Source organism: Epinephelus moara, chromosome 17 (genome assembly GCF_006386435.1).
Source record: "Epinephelus moara isolate mb chromosome 17, YSFRI_EMoa_1.0, whole genome shotgun sequence".
Classification (NCBI taxonomy): domain Eukaryota; kingdom Metazoa; phylum Chordata; class Actinopteri; order Perciformes; family Serranidae; genus Epinephelus; species Epinephelus moara.
In genome coordinates, this window is record NC_065522.1 from 33,321,078 (window position 1) to 33,333,979 (window position 12,902).

Here is a 12,902-nt window from a genome sequence, read left to right on the forward strand (position 1 = left end):
GAGCATTACCATGAAGCTTCACATGCAAATGGAGCCCACTCTGCTGGCCTCGCTGCACTGCTGACAGCACCATCACGCTTTGGTTGGCTGCTGTTCTGCTGGTTGGAGTGTAGGTGTTGAGAGCAGCGGCGAGGTGAGCTTTGGGGTGAACAATGGCTCATTTACATAATCCCAACCTGTGTGACCCTGCAGACCTGATTACAAAGCTGCTGGATTTGAACAATGTGTGTCTGTTGAGTTGAGACAACTTTGCAGCAGTGGTGAACTACAGCGAGAGGTGAGCTCACACATGGAAAGTTTGCTTCCGATATTAACAATTTAAATGAAGTTCTAACAGAGCAGCAAACTTTAAACGCTTCCTTTGTAAACAGATTTGCTCCTCTGGGATGTTGTTGGCGCTCTCGCCAGCGTCCACAATCTGTCGTCATTGTTTGTGTGTTTTGCGTCCACCTGTCCAGGGACTGCAGATGGGAATCTGGTACAAAGCTTCTCCACTCTGTTTGAAATTGATGTTTCTGGCAAATGGTTCCAGACAAATACATTTAAACAGAATATATTTCATGATCTGAGCGTCTGAGTCCGGTGTTTCTGTTTTGTGTTGGGTTGTTGGACAACAGTGCACGCCAGAAAAATCAAGCTAATTCATTCTGTATACTGATATCTTCATCACCATCATCATCCTCCTCAGCTGAGGTTTAATATAACGAGCAAAGAGAAATGTTCCCTGCTTTGCTTCATGTAAGCATCACAGAAGTGTAAATGATTCTTGTTTCCTCGTGTAAAACAAACAGCATACATCGCTGTATAAACAGAACATGTATGTGCTGCACATGAGAGCGCTCACACACAAACATATGACGACACAAACTTTGTTCAAGACCAGAGAAGAAAGAAAAGTTAGAGTCCTACTTTTGAAGAGGTTAGAGTTTGAGTTTCCTCTCAGGTTTTTGCATCAGCTAAAAGCAGCTTTTGATGCAATCTGCACAACAACAAACGCTCGGCTGCCAGAAGACCACAGAGACCCGCTTGGCTCGTTTCTAGTAAACCAAGCTGGAGCACATTGTGCTGCCAGGACGTTCACAGCTCAGAGGCCGAGTCTCACAGTCGACTGTAATGCTACCTGGAGGCCACAACGAGAACCCGAGAACCAGAGTGTGTAATGAGTTCACTTATTCTTCTGCTTGTCAACACTGTTGTTGTGCTGAATAAGCTGCGGCCAAGACAGAGGAGGTGATTATCAAAGTTTGCTTCACTCCTGCGTAATGGAGAAAAGTAGAATGAAGAAGTTTTTTCAGGGTTTGTTTAGTTTACATTATTTGCCGTGCCAGCAGTTGGAAATTAAAGTAATAGTTCACAATAACAGTATCAAGTGTATATGGAATGGTGTTGAGGGGAGCAGAGTGCCTGAGTATAAGCATATCAACTGAAACAGACACTGAGAGTCAGAACAAAAAATGGCAAAATCATTTACTTGCTTGTGCTTTACACTGACAAATATCATAGGAGGTGTTTGATTCAAAGTATGAGTTTTGTGGAAATAGCTGTGTTTGGATTCGAGCACTTGGCACAGTATGTTAGTGGAGCGGCACAGCTCAATATTTTTGTAGAATCATTTAATTTTGTGATAGAAGCACCAAATTTGTCAGATGTGTTGACAAATATATTTAGAACAAATCTGGATATTGGGGCATCAGAAACTCACCCCCTGGTGGCCAGAGCAGGCAATTGAATCCTACCTGCCCAAGGACCCGTCCCGTTAATTGGATCCACTCAAAAATGTAATGGCTTCTAAGGGCCGTAATATACTTGCTGCTTCATCGAACGCGTACACAACGCGTACACAACGCGCCTTGTCTGTGCAAAGACACGGCGCGTTGTGTACACAGCACTATGCAGCCAAAATGCACAGTACTGGCGGTCACCACTTGGGGCAGACAACAGAAATATAATAATAATAATTGTGAAGACTCTGATGGGAAGAAGAAGAAGGGTCTGGTCTGATCATTTGGTTGGGTCACTGTGTGCATTCACACCAGCGCCTCTAGCGGTTATACGAATATTGCATCTCGCGCACACGTCGCGGTACCTCGCGTTGAGATGTGCGTTCGACGCGTCAAAGCGCACACGTCGCGGTACCTCGCGTTGAGATGTGCGTTCGACGCGTCAAACAAACACAGATCACGCGTGGCAGCCATGATGCGGTCGCGTTTGCGTTGTTTGCAGCAGGTATATTACGGCCCTAAGCTGGACCATGCTACATGCCTCCACCAAGTTTTGTGAAAATCGGTTGGAAAGATTTCACGTAATCCTCATCCAAAAAATGAATGGAAGTGAATGGGCGGCCGTGGACACGCCCCCTGAGTTGGATCAACACTAAAATTTTATGTATTCTAAGTTGGCATGTGTTACATCCCTCCACCGAATTTTGTGAAAATCAGTCAGACAGTTTTTGTATAATTCTGCTAACAAACTAATAAATTGGGCGGCAGAGCTAAAAAAATTGTTTATTTTTGTGATAAAAGCGCCAAATTTGGTTAATTTATAGCTTAATATACTGGAATACAAAACTTTGGTCACCCTCTAAATATATTTGTCAACACATCTGCCAAATTTGGTGCTTTTATCACAAAAATGAACGATTTTATAGCTATGCCACCCCATGGAAACATTACATTTGCACGTCAGACGTATCACATCAACATTTCTAAAATGATGTACGATATGAGCTGACTGTGTCATGAGGAGGTGGAGGAGATGCCTGCCAAGCTGTGCACTACTGTTCAAGACCAACAGATAATAAAACCAGTTGTTCTTTGGCAAGTCATCATTTCTTGCAGCTTTTTAGCTCTCAATATTTTCCCCGCCAGGATAGTCCTACGAAAAGTGGTTGTTTTCTTCAGAAACATCAATTTGTTTCCTGCTCGGATAGTGCTACAAAAAGCGTTTTTATACTGAGACGTTGCTTTGTTCCCCATGAAACGCAATTGTTTTTTTACCAAGACATATCTGCGCGATAAGGGGTTATTGCCCTCTGAGATAGTGCTACGGAGAGCGCTTCTGTTTTTCCGGGACATAGCTTTGTGTCCGGTCATGACGATGCTACGAAAAGCAGTTTGGTTTTTTTAACCAAGACATTCAGTACGTTTACATGGACAGTTTAATTCCCTTTGAAATGAAAGTTCATTCCTATTAGAAGTGATCTTGTAAACACCTAATTCAGAATGAAAATGGCCAATGTGATTGAAAATTCAATCTGATGTAAGGGGCTGGAATATTCCGTTTCTAATTCCCAATGAAAGAATTTCTCTCACTTGTATACACTCATTCCTCTTTAAGTTCATTCCGGTCTTTCTGCGCATGCTCGTTTCCTTGCCCTTCTGGCGCCATGACGTATATAGCACGCATAGCAACGGGCTGAGATAGAGCAGTCGGACTCGTTGCACTCACCGGTTTCCATTCGCCACAGCACGGTCTTCTATCTCCCTTCTTCGACCTTCTACCTCCCTTCTCCTCCTCAACAGACGAAGCATTAGCAGAACAAGGTTGTTGTCGTACTGCTGCTTCAAGAATATAAGCAAAACAAGCCCGAAAAAGGCACTAAGAACGGCGTCGTCAAGCATCTTGTTATCCGGAGCGAGGACTACAGTGTTTTCTTCCGGTAAACGTAAACACGTAACATCCGCCCCGCCCCCTATCCAATCAGAAACCTTCCCTGCCCCAAACCTTGTGCAGACCTGAATAAAGGTGATTAAACTGATCTCCGTGTAAACCCTCATTCAGAATGAATATTTCCCATGTAAACTACCTGGAAAGACTTTAATTCAGAATGAGAAGCCATCATGTAACCACACCCATTGACGTTTATGAAACTGTTGTTCCCTTTAGACACTGAGACACAGAAACATCGGGGAGTAGAGTCCAGGTTGAAAAATACAAAAGTTCAATTGTAGACTGGTGAACTTTATGTAAACGTGTTCTCTTCTTTGTTATTGATCTGTAACAGCCACTCTGATGTTTTATACATAAAAAGATGGATACAAGTGATGTGTGTGTGTGTGTGTGTGTGTGTGTGTGTTTCAGGTGTATCGTGTACCACCTAGAAACCAGGATGCGTAAGGACGTGTGTTTTGGGGTGATCGCTTTGACCTGGGTGCTGAGCGCCGTGCTCGCCAGCCCTCTGGCCATCTTCAGAGAGTACGGTTCCTTCACCCTGGAACCTGGACACACCATACAGGTACACACACACACACCCACACACACACACACACACTGTTAATTTATTATGCTGATCTGTTCTGTACGACATCTATTGCACGTCTGTCCGTCCTGGAAGAGGGATCCCTCCTCAGTTGCTCTTCCTGAGGTTTCTACCGTTTTTTTTTCCCCGTTAAAGGGTTTTTTTTGGGGAGTTTTTCCTTATCCGCTGCGAGGGTCATAAGGACAGAGGGATGTCGTATGCTGTAAAGCCCTGTGAGGCAAATTGTGATTTGTGATATTGGGCTTTATAAATAAAATTGATTGATTGATTGATTGATTGATTGATTGATTGACACACACACACCTGTAACACATGAGTCCACTCACTTCCCTCCTCATCCGTGTCTTTGATCTCCTCGCTCGTTCCCCGCCGCTGCACTTTCCCTCCTCTCTCTTCCATCTCCATCTCTTTCATCTCTCCCTCCTTCCGTCCCATCATCCCCTCCCTCCTTTCATCACTCACTCCACCTCGCAGACTCCTCTCCATAATCTCCATACTCCCTCCACTCTTCAATCCACTCTTTCCCTGCCTCCCTGTTTGAAGCCTTTTCATTCCAGGTTCAACACTGTCATCATATTTCCCTCATTTGTTGCATGTTTCACTCGACCTTCATTCATTTCCAGCCTCAACACATGCTCTTACTTTTTCATTAGCCGCGTTATCTCATATTCTGCTCTAATTTCCCATCTACATGAGGCTTAAAGCTGGGGTAGGCAGAAATCTGGACAAGGAGAAAAAACGGCAGAATTTTAAAATATACTCCTCCTCCTGCAGCTCTCAGCTCTCCACCTGAAGCCCCTCCCACCAGACGACCACGGGCGCATGCACGTGCTTCATATTGTAACCCAGTGATTCCCCTACGTTGATTTATTCAATTGTAGAGCTTCCTCTCTTTATCTGTTTATCAGACCATGAATGAGACAAGAATTAGCTGCTAGCCACTCTACGGTCCCTCCGCCTTGCTCCCCGCCATTGTGGACTGACACCCCTGGAGGAGAGCAGGCAGCAGCTCTTCGGTCAGCGGTTGTAGCGGCTCAAATTCCACCAGTGCAAAACCCGCAGGGCTGGGTGCCAGAGTGGGCTGGTGGTCTGACTTGTGTAATGGCAGCAACAGAAAGTTTGCTGATCTGGCAGGGAGTCAGGGCTGTTCAGTCCCGCGGAGCTGGGGTTTGTGCCAGCTGGATTCATGTTCTCCAGAGCTGCTGCCCGCTCCCAATGAGGTGGTCTGTAATGGCGAGGAGTGAGGTGGGGGACACAATGTGATTTGAGGCTCTAGCTAACATTTGGCTCCAGTTAGCAGAAGGCTAAACTGTTGGCGACATTTTCTCTCCATCTCTGAAACACTTTGCTGATTCTGACATGTGTTTCGTTTATTGTTTGAGTCTCTTTTTTTGGGTTGTAGGTAGGGGTGTAACGGTACACAAAAATCACGGTTCGGTACGTACCTCGGTACACAAGTCATGGTTCGTTTTTTTTCGGTACAGTAATGAAAAAAATAGACAACTATTAAATATCTTTTACTTATTGGTAACCTTATTAAAACATACCACCACAGCAGTTAACTCTTTTTACACAATTTTTGAATGAAACAAATATATATAAAATCCTGCTTTTTCACATTGTTTGAATGAAAATAGAAATATAAAAGTGAAAAATAAAATCCTGCTGTTTTTTTAACACATTTTTTGAATGAAAAATATAAATATACATTTCTGCTTTAACAGTTTTACTCAATTAAAATAAAAAGTATAGTGCAGCTGGTCAGCTTTAAAGCCTGCTCAGATTCAGTTTTACTAGGAACTTACTTAGCTTTCCCACTTTGTTAAAGTGCAGTAAACAAAACATGCTTATATCTAAAGTGCAGCTTAAACAATTTTACTCAACTCCAATGGCGTTGGTTATTTCTTTAGCGCGATGGTCAGGGAAACGCTCTTTCTTTTTAAACGACGACGATATCGTAGTTTGCACCAGATTGCTTTTTCTAGTCGTGCCGGTTAACGTTCAAACTCGGGTGGTGTCGCTTTAGATGCGTTAGCATGTTAGACGTGTTTCCAAGTACATACCCGACCGCTGTTCTGCAGTGTCGGCACACTGCTTTTGTCTTGTCCACTTGTTTATTTCCATCTTCGTATTTTACCCTGAAACCAAAGTGTTCCCAAACGGAGGACTTAAGGTTTGCGGGTGGGTCTTCAGGTTCGTCAGGCTCACTTGCCATGTTGTCAAAATGCGAGAATGCGCTGCACAAAGTGAAAGCGGAGATTTACGGTCGGACTCGGTCCGTCACTCAATTATGTCCGTCGGGGAACTAGATATTTTAAATGGTTCGGCTCGCAAAAACGGAATTAAAATAAAACAAAATAAAATAAAATAATATCCTGCGCCCAATAATTCGGTACAGGGTCGTGCTGAACCGAAAGTCGCGTACCGAACGGTTCGACACAAATACACGTACCGTTACGGCCCTAGTTGTAGGCAGTTGCTGTCAGGGCTAGAATAACAACTTCCTCTGCAGGATTCTCCACCTATGAATCAGGTTTTCACTGAAGGGCAAATCAGAACAGCCAATAGGAATGCCCTGTCTCTGCAATGACCTGTGATTGGACAAAGTCCCCTGTCATGGGCGAGATTTGATTTCAAAATACATTTGAAAAGTTTGGAAGTTTGAAAACAGAGCCAAGAGGAGGTGCAGAAGTCTAGTTTTCTCTTAGACCACTTGGATTCCAGTATGTTCAGAAGTTATTATGGGATTTTGCCCAGTAACGCCAAAATAAAACCACTGTCCACAGGTTTAAGTACGGTTGGTATAGTTTTCAGGGGTCAGAAGTTTAATAATCATATTCTATGTGCTCTCATCTTGGAATTATTGGTTTTATAAGTTTTAGTCATTTGTCCTTTTGTTTTTCAAATCCAAATTTTTCAAATGTTGTAATCGCCACTGCCCTTACTTCCGTATGTACACAGCGTTACATACTTCCATGCATCCTTTATGACAGTTCGTTGTCTCCTACGGTACGATCTCACCTGATCTATGCTTCTTAAACCATGCTTAATGATAGATACATGTACGGACATGGACTGAGCCTTCTGTCTGTTCTCTGCATTCATTTCCTCTGTATTTTCGTATGGCTATGGCCAAAACAGAGCACTGCTGCCGGAGATCATGGAGGCAGTGTAGCATAGTTCAACAACATATATGGTCCTGTGAGTTGGAGGACTTGTTTGTAAGGTTTTGGGCAACAAAACCAAAACAAAGAGCCAAAAGATGCTAAAAAGTTCTGTAGAGCTGAGAGGACCTAATAAACCAGCCAATGCACACGACACCAAACTAAACTTTTGTCCTGTTGTGTTTCAGGTGTGCACGGAGAAGTGGCCCGGTAAAAACACTGACGGGACCGTCTACAGCATCTCCATGTTGATCCTGCAGTACTTCCTGCCACTGTCCATCATCTCCTTTGCCTACGCCCGCATCTGGTCCAAACTGCGTGGCCACGTAAGCCCAGCAGAGAGCGGCGGCAGCAGCAGCGCCGGCTCCGAGCGCCACCGCCGGCGCCGCAAAACCACCAAGATGCTGGTGACCATGGTGGTGGTGTTCGCTGTCAGCTGGCTGCCCTTCCACGCCTTCCAGCTGGCCACGGACATCGACAGCACGGTGCTGGACATGCGCGACTTCCGCCTGCTCTACACCATCTTCCACGTGGTCGCCATGTGCTCCACCTTCGCCAACCCGCTGCTGTACGGCTGGATGAACCGCAACTACCGGGCAGCCTTCCTTGCCGTCTTCAAGTGTCGCAGGGGAGGGGAGAGGGGGAGGAGTGGCCGGTTGGACAGCATTCACCCTGTAGGAGGAGGAGGAGGAGGAGGAGGGAGGGCGAAGAAGATAGTCCTGGAGACTCAGGATGTGGTGTCCACCCACCTGAACGCCACTGATGTGTGAGTGCCTGAGGGAGGTGGAAACGAAGAGGGTGATGGAGGAGGGATGACAGGAAAATGATGGAGAGATGACGGAGGAAGAGGCGGCAAGGAAAAGAAAAATCACAGTCAGGAAATCTTTTGTTCCCCAGAAGACAATAGACGAGAGAAGAAAACGAGATTCCACACGGAGACGGAGACAGCGGGGAGATAAAGATGTGAGAAAAAATAGAAACAACAGAGTGAGAGGGAGGCGACGGGGGGATTGAAGAGTTTTTGGAAGCCCAAAATAGACGAGGAGGCAGAGACGAGCAGGGATTAGAGGAAGAAGAATGACAGGAGAGGAGAAGACAAACTGCTGAATGACTCAAGGTCTCCTCGACCAATCGAAGCGCCATCCCGCTGAGGACGTGACCTCATCACGACAGAGGATTTGTTCAAGTGACATTCAGCTTCGCATGAAGGATTTGTGACACTGACAAAGTGGTGTTGGAGTGGCTTTGATTTTCTGATGACAAAAATTTTCCGAGACATTTGATGGAAAACATAAGATTGTTTCCTCGACAGTGATGTAAAAAAAAAAACAACCTTGGACTTTAATCTTGTCAAAATAGGGCTTTACTCCATCTTCATTCCACATGTGAAGCATTTAGCTCGTACAGTTAAACCCAGAGTGGCTTACAGGGGGTGGGACCAGGACGCGTAAGCAGGTCTGCGGGGAATGAACCGGCAAAATATCTGCAGCATCAGCGGCTTCCTTTTGCAGCGACGGATATGAGGGATATGATTGTCCGCGTTCTCTCCGAGGCCTCCGGGGACCGTGCAAAAACAAATTTGTCAGGTGAAAGAAAAGCCAAAAAAAAAAAAAAAAAGTCACGGATTTTGAAGTGCGAGGGGAGGACGAGGATGCATGATGCAAGCTTTGTGAAATCTCAAGACATTGTTATGTAATGAAACTGTGTTTAATGTGGATTATCCTGCAAAGAGAGATGGATGTAAGAGTGTGACACAGAAAAGGCAGAGGTGGACATTATGACGAAGAGGGGCAAAGAAGGGAGAGAGCACTCAAAACACTGATGGTTCCACTTTTAGTTTTGTAGATGAAGGACAGAGAGCAAAGAGTGACAGACGGGCGGGAGGGACAAAGCAGCGAGAGGATCAAAGTCAAATGTGGGATAATGAGGAAAAAGAAAAGAAACTTCAAACAAAAAGGCAGCAATTTAGTGTGAACTGAGACAAGAGTCTCACTTACAAGTGAACACATGAATGTTTGATAAAACTTAATTTGGTTCTTGACAATTCTTTCTGTTGTCAACAGGTTACACGCTCCCACCTGTCTGTCGGGTTCACAGCAGGGTGAAATCAAATCACTTTTCAAAATGTCTCTCTGTGACTTCAGATACGTTCATCTGATTTAGACGAGAAGGGATTCGTTAAATTTGGGCGCCTGCACGTTTGACTGCTCATTTTGAGTTACGCTTCAATTAAAGTTCCGTTACAGAGGTTAATCAGCACGACACAGTAGATATGAAGATCATTCAAATATGATTATTCACACTGAAGTAAATCTGACTTCAGGGACCAACCCAGTCTCCAGAAAAACTGTCGCCATTATATAGTTATAATTGCATTTTAATTTGTATTACATTTTACATTTTAACAACACTGTGTGGTCAGGTTTAGGCTTAAAGGGATAGTGCACCCAAAAATGAAAATTCAGCCATTATCTACTCACCCATATGTCGAGGGAGGCTCAGGTGAAGTTTTAGAGTCCTCACATCACTTGTGGAGATCCAAGGGGAGAGGAGGTAGCAACACAACTCCACCTAAAGGTTCATTCTCACTGTCGCGATGTGGAAATGCGGGACGGATTTGCGGAATATTCGCACAGCGCTTTTCCGCGTTTAACCATACACACAGGTGCGGTACGGACGCTGTGCGGAATTTCGCGTTGTTGTGTTCCAGTTCCATGCAGTGTGAACGGGTGTGGGTGAACATGAGAGTAGCAGCAGCAGCAGTGAGCTAGCAAGCTAACGTTTAACAAACATCAACATCAACTTTCTTTAGCACTTACCACTCTCGCCGCAGCCACCAAGCTGGACAATGGACTGTCAGACGTTGTCCTTTAATTCATTGTTCATAAAATCATCCCGTCTTTTATCAAAAAGGACGGGGTGCTGTGAAATGAGGTTTATCAACCTTTCTCCCATACTATTTTGGACTCTCCTGGGGCTGCGCGACTATGAACAAACAATTTCATTGGCCCAGCTGTGTAGTTCCGCCGGCGAATTCCGCGGGGGGTCAAAGTCTGGGCGGAAACTTTTTTCACCGCACAAAAGTTCCGCCCCGGTGTGCAAACTTCCATAAGAACCGATGAAATCAACTTTTATATTTTTCCGCGAGAATAATCCGCGTGGATATTCACCCTCAATGAGAATGGACTTTAATTGAGGCTGACGGCGCCCCAGATTCAAAAGTCCAAAAACACATAATTGAAACCACAAAATATCTCCANTCCATTAGGTGGAGTTGTGTTGCTACCTCCTCTCCCCTTGGATCTCTGCAAGTGATGTGAGGACTTTAAAACTTCACCTGAGCCTCCCTCGGCATATGGGTGAGTAGATAATGGGTGAATTTACATTTTTGGGTGCACTATCCCTTTAAGAAAGATTATGTTTTGGCTTAAAATACCTGGTTTGGGGGCATAATGCCCTGCTGTAAAAGCTGTGATGTCTCATTAAAAAACAGCCATGTTTGGTGGCCCTACCCCTCCAGGAAATGCAGTGATGTCTTGGTGGAAAACAACTGTTTTTCAGGCACTATCCTGGCAAGAAACTTGGCAATGTCTCAGTAAAAGCACTGTCCTTGCTGGACAAGCTGGCCTAACTCTCACGCCATCCACCATCGCTCCACCTTCCAATGAAAAGTCAGCTCATATAATTACATCACTTTAGAAATGCCTCTTCAGCCCTGAGCAAAGCCTCTCAGGCAGTCTTCACTCGTTCATTATATAGAAAGAAGGCCTTGAGATGCAAAGAAGGATTCACTTATAAGCCAATATTAGCATAAGTTATCATTCATGTAGTCCCAGAGACTTAAAAGATTACTCCACTGATTGAAAGTCAAACAAGCTCTGCCAATCAAAAGGTCATGTTCTATCCAATGAACTTTACAGTTCACCTCTCATTCACCCAGTCACACACTGATGGCAGCGAGTCGCCATGCAAGGCGCTGCCAATGCGCCAACGCCTCCCACCCTCAGCCTCTTGTGGTTACGTCCATGTAGCTGCCAATCAAATTAAAGTCTACTCAAACAAGCTGGACATTCCACAGCCTGGCAGCCCAACAGCTGTTCCCATTAATAATGTATGAAACAGTAATAAATAAAACCCTTTATAAACGGTGCCTTAAAGGCCTTTTCCACTACAGGAACGTTGAGTTCCCCTCGACTCAAAACTGTGTTTCTCTACTGTTTATGTTCCCTGAAATGTCCCTTGACTATACTGACTCATATCTGTGCAGTTTGTCACTAAAGAGGTGTCGGCACCAGCCACCAGCCGAATGCTGCTGAAACATGGAGGTGTCTGCTGGATCGTCTCCATTTACCAGCCAGAAAAACAACGTGAATCTTTTGAGTAGCTGATAGATTTTGCTATGCACCAGCCATGGTGGCAGCTGGATGAGAAAGTTAGTTTCAGTCTTGTGGATGAATCTATGCACTTCCCAAAAAAAAGATTCAAACATACGCCAGGCAGCTGGATGACATTCATCACAAATAGAGTGGTGCAGGAATGAGTCCAAAGACCCAGAAATGAGTTTGAATTTCCACATTTTGTTTTATGTCTTTGCGTCTTCAGAAATGACAACTGGCTAAATGAGACCAGAGTGTGTCATCACGCCGAACACGAAAGTCTTCTTGCAACCGTGTTGTAGTGTGTTCATAGTCTGTTCATTTGTGAAGATTATCCTGTTGAACAAAATGTGTAAGTATCAAAAACGTCTCTTTGCCACAGAGCTTATCATCGGCAATAATCCAGTGTATCCTTGAGGCCTTTTGTTGAGGACACCTTGGTGATGGTAACATCCATCCTAAAACAGGGGTCAGCAACCTTTACTATCTAAAGCGCCATTTTTGACCAAAAATTAAAAAAAAAAAATCTGTCTCATTTTGGAGGTCTGTAAAGGCCCTGACACACCAAGGCAACAGTCGGCTGTCGACCAAAGTCGGGCCGTCGGTGAAAGTCTGTCGGCCTCGTTTTTGTGGTGTGTCCCGCACCGTCGGCACTTCAGCGTCTGCGGCTTTTCGGCCAATTGAACATGTTGAATTGGCGGCGGAGCTTGTCGGCGAGAGAGATCACTCTGATTGGCTGTTCAGGTTTTATTTCCTCGCCCCTGTAGCGAGTGAATCTGCCTGTAGTGAAACCGGGGCTAACCGGTGCTTCCTCCTCAGGCTCCACTTCACTCAGCTGCCCCACAGACCCGCTGCTTTTTCACACTTTAACCTGAATACCAAACCGGAGCTAGCTGGGAACGCCTAGCGGAGCGTTAGCTGGGAAACACTGGGACCGTCTGGATGTAATAGTCCGTGGAGGTGCTGCGGTGCTCGGCTACACAGATAGGAAACCCCTCGGCTGACAGGATGTACCACTCTCTCACTCCGCTCTCTCTCACACAGGCGCAGAACGTACGTGCTACTTGGCCGTCGGATGTAGTCCGTGTAGTGTGTTCAAATGCA

The 12,902-nt window shown here is 45.1% G+C and overlaps 2 protein-coding genes across 3 annotated transcripts in view; one reads left to right on the top strand and one right to left on the bottom strand.

The window, feature by feature from the left end:
• Nucleotides 1-9,845, top strand: part of npy2rl (neuropeptide Y receptor Y2, like) — a 97,830-nt gene extending 87,985 nt beyond the window's left edge. For both annotated transcript variants that reach the window (XM_050066402.1, XM_050066401.1), the window contains exons 5-6: nt 4,081-4,234; nt 7,611-9,845. In XM_050066402.1, coding sequence (XP_049922359.1) covers nt 4,081-4,234; nt 7,611-8,192 — 736 coding nt within the window. In that variant the 3' untranslated portion in view covers nt 8,193-9,845. The remainder of the gene's footprint in view (nt 1-4,080; nt 4,235-7,610) is intronic.
• rnf175 (ring finger protein 175) overlaps nt 1-12,902 on the bottom strand; it is a 394,559-nt gene that overhangs the window by 177,247 nt on the left and 204,410 nt on the right. The window lies entirely within an intron of this gene.